Here is a 13,749-nt window from a genome sequence, read left to right as displayed (position 1 = left end):
TGTTTATTTGCTACTAGGCTGATATCAAGCTGCTCTGGGCATTCATCATATACTTTCGTTTTCAATTTCAGGCATTCTGCCATTCGCAATTAACAGATTCTTAAGTGTTTTGCCAAACAGTCGGCTGTCATTTACCTTTTGTCTTCATGAAGGCCACACTGTGGCCGGTAGCAGAGCGAGACAGTCGTCAGTTGTCAAGAGTCTCTTTTTTTTCTCTGCAGTCACTCAATCAAAGACAAGGAGAATGAACTTCCTGTGAGGCAGACGTAGTACGCAATTAGCAGCTTTTCTCCTTCCATCTCGGCTCCTTTGTGCCAAGGTGATCAATCGCCCAGGGGACATCCTGGGATCTGGGATGGCGGCATGGGAGTGTATGTGTGTGTGTGTGTGTGTGTGTGTGTGTGTGTGTGTGTGTGTGTGCGAGCGCGTGTCTGCAAGTGTGCCTGCATGCATACATGTGTGTATGAAGGTTGATGGGCTGTGGGAGGTGTGTTGGGGTCTGGGTCTCACTCTCATGGCTAATTGAGTGTGTTAAGGATTGTGGAGGGGTCCTAAAGTTGGCTATTAGATAATGTGTGGCCCTTCTGCCGTCTGTCTGTTCCAGGTGCAGATGCGGAGGGCGATGATGAGCGGAATACTGAAGAGGAAGTTCGAGGAGGTGGAAGCCTCCTCCTCCCCGTGCTCCTCCTTGCGGGAGTCTGATGATGAGGTCTCCTGCAGCGAGAGCGGGGACAGCAGTGACAGTGTCAACCCCTCTGCCTCGGGCCCCTTCATGCGTGAGTGTGTCTGCCTCCCCGACAAAACACACACAGACGCACACACACACATATGCATGCACACGCACGCTAGGGGTGGGACGATATGGGTATCTCACGATACGATATCTGTGGCGATATTAGGCCCTCGATAACAATAATATCACGATATTCGATATATTGCGATATCACGATATATTGCATGACGTTTCACCAACGATATATCACGATAGTCCTTGTATTCAATTCATAAACACATAAAATAGCACCAAACAGTTCAAAATCATCATCACACAAATACAGTCAGAAAAAAATAGTTTCACAAAAAAAATATATATATATATCGATAATATCGTTATTATTTTTTTTATCGATTTTTTTCGGCAGTATATCGATCGAGCGGGAGGAAGTATCACGTATATATCGCGATATCGATATATCGTCCCACCCCAACGCACGCACGCACACACACACACACACACACACACACACACACACACACACACACACACACACACACACACACACACACACACACAGACACAGACAGAGACACACAGCTGGCATAACACAGTTATAACCAAAAGGTTTTAACAGCCAATTGTCATCTCAGAGAAAGCCAGGCTTAAACAATTATTGTCATGCAAGGCAGGCACAATACAGTCATGTGCAATATACGCCATAAAATCCTGAGTGCTAGTTTAACTCTGAGAGTGGAACAGTGGACACACATGAACAATCAACCTAATCCGTAGCTCACAGTTAAAACATGTTTTATTGTATTCATTTATATTATTTCAACGCTGCAGTGCGTGCTTGTACAAAATGTGTTTCAGCTGGCCAGCCAGATAGGTATTGGTATACTGTATGTGATATTGCACTAATTGTATCTGTTTATGAGGTAATTGTTTATCCCCCAAACTCATGAAGGCTGAATTGACCTGTTAGAGAAATAAATAAGTAAATGTCTCAAAAAAAATTTAGTTACGGCACTATGGATTTGTAGGGCAGCGTAGTTCACAATAATAATCAAAAATCAGGTAAATAAGTGAGGGAAAGAAAATCGACTCATTCTTAGATGGTGATTGTTATTTCAATGCTGCTGTGCGGGTACAGAGTGCAGAGGAGAGGAGAGGAGAGGAGAGGAGAGGAGAGGAGAGGAGAGGAGAGGAGAGGAGAGGAGAGGAGAGGAGAGGAGAGGAGAGGAGAGGAGAGGAGAGGAGAGGGGAGGAGAGGGGAGGGGAGGGGAGGGGAGGGGAGGGGAGGGGAGGGGAGAGGAGGGGAGGGGAGGGGAGGAGGAGAGGAGAGGAGAGGAGAGGAGAGGGGAGGGGAGGGGAGGGGAGGGGAGGGGAGAGGAGAGGAGAGGAGGGGAGGGGAGGGGAGGGGAGGGGAGAAGGGAGGGGAGGAGGAGAGGAGAGGAGAGGAGAGGAGAGGAGAGGAGAGGAGAGGAGAGGAGAGGAGAGGAGAGGAGAGGAGAGGAGAGAGCTGGTGCAGAGAGAAGCCGGTGCTGTAATAAAGAGGAAGAATGCACAGGCAGACTCTCTCATTAGGAAGCGCGTCAGCAGACAGGCTCAGCCAGATGAATGAGCTGATGCAGTCTCTGGCTGTGTGTGTGCAACACACCACTGGGTCATGATGTACCACAGAACTATATGCTCTAACCCATCCAGTCCGGGAACGCGTCTGTTGTCATTTTAGATTTGAGCTATAACCATTATTTCATACCTTGGCTATTCGAAAATAGCAGATATACAAGCTCGTGAGCTTTTGGAAGCTTTTGGAAGCTTTTTTAAGCGAACATTTGTAACTCAAATCTTTGCTCCTGGAGGTCCCTGGAACAAAAACATTTTACAAATGTTCGCTTTAAAAAATATATATATTCAAAGACTTGCACACATTTTCACGATTTTCAAAAAATAGCAGATTATGCGCTTGTAGATCTGCTATTTTTGGATAGCCAAAGAAATCTTAAGATGACATGAGATGAGTTCCCGGATCGAATGGGCTAAGAAAGACCTCAGTCAGCTACGTACGGTGTATATCTGCACCCTGCTGCTCATTCAGGCATCTACTGTAATCTACTGGCCTAATATGATAGCGACCTGTTATAGATTGTCCTATAAAAAAAGTTATTTTACAGTTTACAGGCTCTATGGGAGGCTAGAAAAATAATAAAGTCCGCAACACTGGTTCTCAGCTCCCCTTGTTTATTGCTGTTCAGGGTTTGTATAGGAGTCTAGCCATCTATAAGTCAGTCTGTGTGTCTGCCATGTGATTTATAATTATTTTAATATTTAACTTTAATTGTGTAGTAGAAGCCAATGGGGGCTCTGATCAGATTGATACCTTGCCCAAATATTTTGTAATTTGTCATAGATATGTCACTGATGTCACAGGCTGGCTACACGAAAACCGAGATCCACATTGGAGCCACGCTATTCCTATGTGGATACTGAGATACACATGATTCAATTTATTGTTTCCTAAAGACGACACATTTTAATTAAGCTGTTTTTTTTTGGCAAGTCTTCGGGATGTCTTTTTTATTGCTGAAACATAAGTAAAGCATACTAATTAGATACATACAGTGAAATGGTATAACTATAATCATAACTACGTATTAAGGTCCATTCACAGTCACACCAAGCACTATAACTATAATCATAACTACGTATTTCGTTCACCATTGTCTATCTTACAGTTGTGGTGTGGACTGTGCCATTTGAGTTAGAACATTTTATTAACTATATCTTTATACAGTGTAGCTATTGTTATTGTGGTGCTTGGTGTGAACTGCCTTTTAACCTGAAATGGGGAAACTATACAAGAAAAGGTTGTTGTTGTTAATAATTCCAGATCATTAGTTACTTTTAAATTCAATCTGCCCTCAACATATATAGGTGTGTAGATGATGTTGTGTCTTTTGTTTCTCTAAGTGACAGGCAGCAGGGTGACTGGGCTCCTTTCTGCAGAGAGGCAGGGGGGCTTGGGGACATAAGCAGGGTGTTGTGTCCCTAAGGGAGCTGAGTGTGGCCTCTGTGTCAGCTGCAGCTGCTAGTAGCTGGGGGCTGGAGGTCAGCTTAACCACTTTAACCCTGCCGTCACAATCTTTGGGCATGTCGTTATAGCTGGAAAAAACAAACGATTTCAAAGATGTTTTTGAAAACAGCACATCTACAAGCTCACAACGTGTCACTATGCAAGCTTGTAGATTGGCTATTAAACTTGAGCTCCACAGAGAGGTGTCAAATGTAGAGATTGACTGTGTGTGTGAGAGAGAGAGAGAGAGAGAGAGAGAGAGAGAGAGAGACTTTTAAGATTACTGCAGATGTGATAAGTAAAGGTAGTACATTTTCCTTAAAAGAAGCTGAGTGAATGAAATAGAATTTAATAGTATAATTCAGCAATGCATTACTGTTTGGTACCTGCAGCCAGAAGCTGTTCTGTATAACAAAGCTGATATAATGTAACTCTGTGTGCAAATGTACGAATGCCCAATTGTAACGCTGAGTGTGTGTACAAATGGAAAAGGGTAAATTAACTGTCCCTCTTGCATGGGGTGGGGAGCTGTTGGAAGCAGATGGTTTCTATTTGTCCTGTCTGTCTGATACGGGGTGAATGCTGAGAGCACTGCGTCTGTGAACCAGGACTCGGCATCTCTGGGCCAGGCAGGGGATTATTTATGCTCCACCGTTGCCCTCCTCCTTGCCCCTCCCTCTTGAAGAACTGTCCTTAAAAAGCCACTCCGAGGAGGGCTTGCATGCCAAGTGGCAGCAAAGAGACATGATGAAATCCTTCCCTACGAAGCTGGGTTGAGTTAAGGATATCCTGAAGCGTGCTAAAAGGCTGACGAGCAACAACTAGACTCATGTTTCAGGCATTGCTGTTCCAACAAATATCTATCCCTTTTATTCAACAAATTAAACATTCCTTTGATGTTTTTGATAAGCTTCACGTGGAGGTACAAAGGCATTGTACAACTAAAGAATATTCTAAACATTTAACATTTAAACATTTGATTATATAAATTCAGGCCGTATGAAAAACATTGTCACGTCACTATCCTGCAGCTCATAGGTTTTGTATCAACAAAGTTAGTTTCTTCGCACACTGTATTCAACCAAGAGCATACGTTTTAATTTAACTTTGACTGATGCAGCCTTTTACCAATTTTTAAAGGGAAGCTGTGAAACTGTGTTGTGAGTTTGTTGATATCATGTAAATGTCTAAATTCACTTTGGTAAATTGGACTTCGCCTCGGCAGGCATTTGCCACCCCCCTGTGTGACCATCACCATAGCCTTATGTAGAATTTGAAATACCTGCACAGTGGCACACCTAAATCTAACACACTTATTATTAAATGAATTAGCTGCAGCTGCAGTGTTGGAGGTGCAAACAAAAGTGCTTTTTTATGTGGATTTGGCTCCTTTTTGTGGCTTGGGAGCTTGTAAAACTATATTTTGATGCCCCCCTCCCCTCATACCCGTATATGTGTCTCTAAGAATAATATGTCACGCCTAAATTCAATGAATGGGATAAAACTGGGCAGAAACAATTCGATTTAGATTTTTTTTTAAATAACAGCATTACTGAACCATACATTGAATTTAGATTTCCCCAGACAGGCAGAGATCTCTGATTGTCTGACTATGCATATTTATTTCCCTTTTAACCCATTAAGACCTGAAGCCGATTCTTCTTCTAGTTTTCTGAAAAACGTATGTTTATATATCAGTGGTGCTCAAACTTTTTCATGTCAAGGAAAGACCCCCAAAATGATATGTATTTGGCCACCGACTCCCATCTCAAAATATTTTGTTCCAGGGACCCCCAGAAGCAAAGATTTGAGTTAAAAATGTTCGCTTTAAAACAATATATATTCAAAGATTTGCACACATTTTCACGATTTTTCTAAAATAGCAGATCTACAAGCTACGAGCTTGTATATCTGCTATTTTTGAATAGCCAAAGTGTAAAATAATGCTTTATTTTTTTTGCTCAAATCAAAAAGTGACACAGATGCGTTCCAGGTCTTAATGGGGTCAAGATTATATTTTTTTCTAACAACTCCCATGTCCATTTTTTCCCATGATAGCCGACTCCATATTGAAGAGGGAGAAGCGCCTGCGGACCAGGCGGGTGCACTTTGAGAACGTGACGGTGTACTACTTCGGCCGGCGGCAGGGCTTCACCAGCGTGCCCAGCCAGGGCGGCAGCACGCTCGGCATGTCCAACAGACACAGCTGGGTCAGGCAGTACTCCCTGGGCGAGTTCGCCCTGGAACAGGAGAGACTCCACAGGGACATGCTGAGAGACCACCTGAAGGAGGAGAAACTCAACTCCATTAAGCTCAAGGTATAGAGTCTGCTTTCCACACAATCGAGGTCACACCGTCGGTTTGCAAATATCACTTCACTGTCACCATGCATGCCGCGCTTAATTGAATAGCCCGAAGGGGAGGCATTCATAGTTCCACCAAGGTTGCTATTAAATAGAAATCAGTATCAAGAAAGCATTTTGAATGGATTTGTTAACCCATTAAGACGGTGAACGCATCTGTGTGTCATTTTTTGGTTTCTTTGGCTATTGAAAAATAGCAGATCTACAAGCTCATAGCGCGGCACCGAGTGCCGCACTATGAGCTTGTAGATCTGCTTTTTTTTTCAAATCTTTGAATATATTTTTCAAAGCCAACATTTTTAACTCAAATCTTTGCTTCTGGGGATTCTACAAATGTCTTCTAAATCCTAACAGTTCTTTTTTTTTTTTTACTTAAGTTGCTATATATCAGTGGTTCTCAAAAACATTTCATGTCAAGGACCCCCAAAATGATGTATTTGTCCGTGGACCCCCCTATCTCAAAATATTTTGTTCCAGGGACCCCCAGAAGCAAGAATTTGAGTTAAAATGTGTTATATTCAAAGATTTGCAATTTTTTTTAACGTTTTAAAAAAAATAGCAGATATAAAAGCTCATAGCGCGGCACTCGGCGCCGCGCTATGAGCTTGTAGATCTGCTATTTTTGAATAGCCAAAGAAATCTAAAAATGACACACACACCCATGCGTTCCGGGTCTTAATGGGTTAAGAATGTTGTTCCAAGCAGCGGTTTGTCACTGGGCTCCACGGTCTGCTTGCTACCTACAGTATGCGTCTGTGACAAAGTGTCGCCTGGCGTCTCTCCACAGAAATAATGTAAAATAATGTCTGGAAAAAAAACTGTTTTAGTTGAAAATGCGTTATACCTGTCGAGAGACACGTCGCATGACACTTTGTCGCCAAAGAATCGGCTTACTTTTCAAACTAGCCTGAATGTGATCTCTCCTTGTTTTCCCAGCTGACTAAGAACGGTACAGTGGAGTCCGAGGAGGCCAACACGCTCACAGCGGAGGACATTTCCGACGACGACATTGACCTGGACAACACCGAGGTGGACGAGTATTTCTTCCTACAGCCCCTCACCACGAAGAAACGGCGAGCGCTGCTGCGCACCTCGGGGGTGAAGAAGATCGACGTGGAGGAGAAACACGAGCTGAGGGCCATCCGGATGTCCAGGGAGGACTGTGGCTGTGACTGTCGAGTCTTCTGCGACCCAGAGACCTGTGCTTGCAGCGTAGCAGGAATCAAGTGCCAGGTAAATCCCCACCTCAGTCATATACTGCCTTTGGTGTTCTGCTCTTCCCTCTCAAAGCCTAGGAAAGTATCGTTAATTAGAGCTGGACGATATATATCGTCATCGTATCACTGTCTAGATGGGAACACACGGAATATTAATATCCCAAAAGGCAAAAATATGGACAATATCAATTTACTCCTGCTGTAGGCTACAGCTAAAGCCAGCCAATAACAAACATCCCTTTGTTTGAGCCAGCGTCAAAGTGGCTCAAAATCCCCCCTGTTTCTCTGTGTGCTGCGCAGAAAAAGGTAAAGACAGTTCAACTCTGACAAGGGGCTGGTGGACTTGTGCATGAGACGAGCATGCCCTCTTGTCTCATATAGCTCATGCAAAAAATTTTAGCGAAGTTGACTGCAATATGCTACTTTTTGAAGAATGCTTAGTTTTCACTGTTGCCCTTTTAGAATATCAAATAACAAGTGTGAACCCAGTAGTAATTCAAAATAAGACTGATATTGACTTGTAATATGCGAATTTTTGAAGAATGCTTTGTTTTCACTGTTGCTACACTTAAAATATAAAAGCACAAATTTGAACTCATGGTCATATCGTATATCGTTTTGACTACAAGATATCTGGCATAAATATCAACATGAATTTGTGTCCATATCATGCATCCCTATTAATAAAGCGACAGAAACGGATGCTTTACACGGAACAGGTATGATTTAACCCCATACATGCTGCAGCCTCTTTCTTATGCAATCTATTCAACAAAACTTTATTATTAAATTGTTTAACCCATTAAGACCTGGAACGCATTTGTGTCACTTTTAGATTTCTTTAGGCTATTCAAAAATAGCAGATATACAAGCTCATAGCGCGGCACCGAGTGCCGCGCTATGAGCTTGTAGATCTGCTATTTTTGAAAAATCTTGAAAAAAAAAAATGTTTGATTTTTTTTCAAAAACAGTTTTTTTAAGAATCGCCTCAGGTCTTTAAGGGTTAAAGGAGTTTGAGAAAGGTTTATAACTTTATGTTTTCTAGCACTGGGTGTCCAACAGCGCCCAATAGTTCTTTTTAGAGGCTTTGACCAAATAACAATTTCTTTATTTTTACCTCTTTGTCAAACTAGCGCAGCATTTGCACAAAAAAAAAGAATGTGTTGCAGATTAACCAACAGGTATTGTGTTCTCTTTAGGTGGACCGCATGTCATTTCCCTGTGGCTGTACAAAGGAGGGCTGCAGCAACTCGGCAGGAAGGGTAGAGTTCAACCCCATCCGCGTACGGACCCACTTCCTGCATACCATCATGAAACTGGAGCTGGAGAAGAGTCGCGAGCAGCAGCAGGCGTCCCCTACCAACGGTTACCATAGCGAGACCAACAGCCTGGGCAACGGCAACCCCCTCGTCCAATCCCAGCACGGCTTGGAATACTCCCTGTCGGAGCCCGTGCCGCAGACCACCGTCGTGCACCTGCAGACCACAGACGAGATGGAGGGGCCGTTAGACGACGAGGACGAGGACGAAGAAGACGACGACGAGGAGGAGAACGAGGACGACGACGACGACGACGAGGACAGCAGCAGCGTTTGGAGCGGGGAGTCCGACTCGAGCACGCAGAGCTTAGGGAACAGCGACTCCGACGAGGAGGACGACGGCGACGAAGAGAAGGACTTTGGGGACGGAGCGCCGACTCCGCCCGTGTCCCACACCGAGGTGGTCCCTCTGTCTTCGGTGCTGGGTTACCCCGATGCCCCCGCCGTGGCACGCGAAAGCCACGTGAGTGGAAACGCTTATTTAATCAACTCTTCTCCGGCTGAGTACTACCAGCTGGACGGCTCCGGCGTCGTCTCGGCCAATGGGCCGGCCGGCCGGCCCAGTGAACCCTACGGAGACGCCTTAGCATTCCAGGACACGGTAAGCGCTACCAATGGCAACAACGTGCCCCAAGGACCGTTCAACACGGCTGCCGAGCAGTACACGGACTACCCAAAACAAGCCGAGGAACAATACAGAGCTAGTCCCCATTTCGCTCTGACCAATGGCACGTCGGCAACCCCAGTAGCCTGCTGCACGCCTGAGCAAGAGAAGAAAGCCCTCTCCAAAGCCACGCTTTCGGAGCAGCCCGTCGCGCCGAACCAGAATCAGATAGACTTTCAGAGCTACCTTAACAATAACTCCCAGGGTTCCTACGACCGCAATAGCCCCTGTTTAGTGGCAGAGCAGCCACAGGAAGAGTCCAGTGTTAATGGGCTTTCTGAAGTACCTTCATTAGCAGACAGCACTAAGACCCTTCCATTATCAGACCATTGCCCCGAGGTCACGGCCATTTAAAGGGCCGCGCTCTTTTAAGTGTTCTTTCATTCTGTGTCTTTACCTGAGAAAAATCCTGACCAAGTGGTATTTTAAGGGAACATATTCATGGCCTTTTACAGTACCTGACCTTACATTTCAAAGCAATTTACAGAACCACAGTACATTTTCATCAATAACTATTAAGCCTCGAGTTCATGATGGAAATGTCTGAGGATTCACCCACTCCCTCTCTCTCTCTCTTTCTCTCGAGGTTTCTCCACTACAGTATTTTAAGCCACAAGGTGGTAACGTAAAAAAGATATTACGCTGTGCAATGTATCTTGTAATTTCAGATGTAAAGTTCTAGTTTTCAGCAGATATTGTACTGTAGATGGAACTTTTCTATGTCTACTGTATGTGTCAAAATGTGCAAAAAAAAGGTTTATCGTCACAGTTTATTTATTGGTTCTGAACTACGTGTATACTTAATATACTGTAAATGTTTTGATAATGATAAGCATGCTGTTTTTGGGGATCTCAGTGGCATTTCATGACAAACTGATTATTGGTTTATAAAACAAACTAATCAACATACGCAGTGTACACTTTTCTCCACTTTGACACTTACCCATGCTTTTCTATGACCTGAAAAGCACTTGCTATTTGTATCTTTGGAACACAATGTCGAGAGCATACAGCGGTTTCACACATCTATTCAAAATAATTCACAACCTGTTGCACTTTTGTGTAGGGGAGGGGTCCAATGACATGCATTTGTTTTTATTTTATCCCATTAAGACCAGGAACGCACCTGTGTGTCATTTTTAGATTTCTTTGGCTATTAAAAAATAGCAGATCTACAAGCTCATAGCGAGCTTGTAGATCTGCTATTTTTGAAAAAACGTGAACATTCGTGGCAAAATCTTTGATTATGCATTTTTTAAAGCGAACATTGTTCCAGGGACCCCCAGAAGCATTTGAGTTACAAAGGTCCGCCAAAAAAGGGGGGAAAAAATCAAATATTTGCGCAACTTTTCATGATTTTTCAAAAATAGCAGATCTACAAGCTCGTAGCGCGGCACTCGGTGCCGCGCTATGAGCTTGTATATCTGCTATTTTTGAATATCCCAACGAAATCTAAAAATATGACACACAGATGCGTTCCCGGTCTTAAAGAGTTATACATACTTGAACAGATAGAATAATGTGGTTTGGAAGTGTCACCACGAACAAAGTATTTATTCTTGAGAGAGTATTCATTGGTGGTGTATACAGGGATATACTAAAGTAGCACTTTGACATAATCTCCAAATGCATATCATATCCTTGAGGTTATACTGTACCATCCAGGGTTCGGTTTGCTGGGTGAAATAGGGGGGGGGGGGGTATTTATGTTTGATAAAATCACAATTGAACCATTTAATACGAAATAAATAATGTTAACCACATAAACCCTGGCATACATATTTTGGGCATATTTGTTAAAATTTGTATTATGATTATAATTTTTGGGAAATCGAACCCTGACACCATCTACTACACTATGGGAATAATAGGACAGTATGATTCTTAGTAGTAACTACATATGGGGCTTCAACAACATGCAACAACCTGTCTCCATTGAAGTACAGTATTATGTACTGTAGATATAATTTGAATAACCTAACAAAATGTCTTTCAGTGTTTCATAAATGAAGTCAAAGGTGATGGCAGTTATTTGAGTGCTGTGTAGGACAGGACAAAAATACAACATACACATTCCACACAATATTATTAAAACTTCAGCGTTTATTAATTGAGATTTGTATTTATTTCAGATCCAGTAATGATGTTGGTTGGTGTTACTGAAGTGTTAAGTGCAATAATCTGAAGGCCATTCAATGGTTTTTCTCTTAGAAGAATCCTCAAAGCAAATGCAAACAGATCCTAAAGACTATGTGGTACATTGTACTACTCTATACTTGTTATTGTAGTATCACCAATATGGAAAGCAAAGAAACCAAAAAAGGGTTCTTGCTAATAATATGTAAAGGAGGAAAAACATTCGAGATTGACAATCAAATTGAAATGCAATTCATATCAGGAATTGATAACTGTATGTCCAAGTCCAATGAGCCATTGAAAAATAAACAGATAAAAACAAATGATATGATCTACCAAAAATCTGTAAATAACCGTTTAACACCTCTTTATGAAATGAGTGATATAAAGAGGAAAGTGAATGCTTGTGATATAATCAATGCCTCAGATATCAAAATTGCAATTTAGGGACTGCATATATTTACAACTGATATACCTGGCTGAAGTTCTCTACCTTGAGCTGTTTGCTCCTGCATGAATAATATCTGCCATTCTGCCCCTATTCCAAGCCTGCAATTATCCTGCCCAGCCACTGTAATCACAATGGTCAGTCAGTACTGGAGTGTTTGTCAGTTCTGTCTTAATGCTGAGGATGCAACAGTTAATCGAACTAATCAATTCACGTCGATTTGTTGATATATTTAAGAAAATCATATATATATCCAAAAAAAACGTTAGTCGATTACTCGATTAATCAAAAAGTAATGGATAATTGCAGCCCTAGTGAATGCCCAGTAAGCTCGCTCCTCTCATGTCAAACAACGTGTACAGACTGTTTTCAGGCAATCAGTGCCATCAACATAGCCTAGAATACAGAATCAGTGTGCCAAAGCATATGAGAAGGGTACATACAGTGACATTGCATCCAGTTAAGTATTTCTGTGTTTGATTTTTTCCAGTATTTATTATGAATGATATATTGAAATGTGTATTTATTGTGGTTTACTGAAACGGTCTGTATTGAGTAAATTGCTTATCTGTCTTAAAACTGTCCTATGTTTCATGCTGGTTGTGAGTTGTACAGCTTCATGTGCCTGATTTCCTTATTTCAATTATATTTCATGTGCTGTGAAACAGCATACGTTTTGCACAAAATGGTATAAATGTTTCAATGTGTTTGGTTTATAACTGTAGATAAAGACAAGTTCACGTTATGTTGGGTTGTTTCCTTTTGAACATGATTTTGAAATAAACTGAATTGAAATCATGTGTCCTTTTTTTTATCTATCACCAACGCAGTAAAACTAATTACTATGTAAATGTAATTACCCATCATCCAGGCAGTCTCTGATAATTTGTTGAATAACCTTGTTTAGGTTATTCAACAGCTTGGGGATTTTCTTGTGTGCAAAGTGCCCTCTGCTGATAACAGTGAGAAATGAGACAATGTGGCTTTAAGCAGCAATGGATGCAATTTAATCAACTATAAGATAGATAATGCATCTTAGTATCAAATAATGCTTATAGAGCCAAATAAATTGATTGCGATTCACTCAGGGAAACGCATATTAGAGCCATTTCTGTGATTGCCATAAAACCTGCCTTGTGTTAATTACAGGCATGCAAACAGCCCCGAGGTGAAAAAGGTGACAACATGTTGTTTTCTTTCGGGTCAGGTGTCACACAATTGCCCTATTTGGGTTCAAAAAGGTGACTGTAGCTGAAAAGTGACACTTTTGCATGTCTGTAATTAAAACTCTCCTATAGGGCTGGGCAATTAACCGAAAATATATTAAAACCGATATTTGAACCAATTATTTTTTAATATAATTAATTTTCTTATACATCAATGAATCGACATTCTAATATTCTTTTTAAATCGACAAACTAGTTTAGTCTGACCACTTAAGCCCTGTATTATACTAAGTTGTACAATGATGGCGTGTAAATAGCGAAAATAGCCGATATGCAAGATCACAGCTTGATGATTTTCAAAAAAAATTTTTTATTTTTAAATCATTCATTAATCGGAATCGAGGGAATTTTTTGAAATAAATGTGATATTGAAGTCATATCGCCCAGTACTACTCTCCTATTATATCGTTGCTGCCCGGCAGGAACCAGCTAACTCAATTTTTCCGCTTTTGCGTTTTTTTTCCATGAATCAGTGCTATTGAACACCTTTTACGCCTGTGTGTTGGTAAAAAAAAAAACAGCTAACTCCATTGGATCCTCAAACTTTCTGCTAAACCAGCTAACTCCAACAAAGGGGGGTGGA

General features: G+C 41.9%; 1 protein-coding gene across 1 annotated transcript; it reads left to right on the top strand.

Moving 5' to 3' along the window:
* Window positions 1-610: 610 nt before the first annotated feature.
* csrnp3 (cysteine-serine-rich nuclear protein 3) lies at window positions 611-9,905 on the top strand (the record flags this gene model as incomplete). Its single annotated transcript, XM_080413029.1, has 4 exons — window positions 611-776; window positions 5,853-6,112; window positions 7,094-7,390; window positions 8,574-9,905. The coding sequence occupies 4 exons, from the start codon at window positions 611-613 to the stop codon at window positions 9,708-9,710; spliced, it is 1,860 nt and encodes a 619-aa protein (XP_080269155.1). The 3' UTR covers window positions 9,711-9,905.
* Window positions 9,906-13,749: the final 3,844 nt, after the last annotated feature.

The sequence above is a fragment of the Gymnoscopelus braueri genome (genome assembly GCF_963280865.1).
Source record: "Gymnoscopelus braueri genome assembly, chromosome: 18".
Taxonomy (NCBI): domain Eukaryota; kingdom Metazoa; phylum Chordata; class Actinopteri; order Myctophiformes; family Myctophidae; genus Gymnoscopelus; species Gymnoscopelus braueri.
Note: the sequence above shows the minus strand (reverse complement) of the source record. Positions and strands in the feature narration are given on the sequence as shown.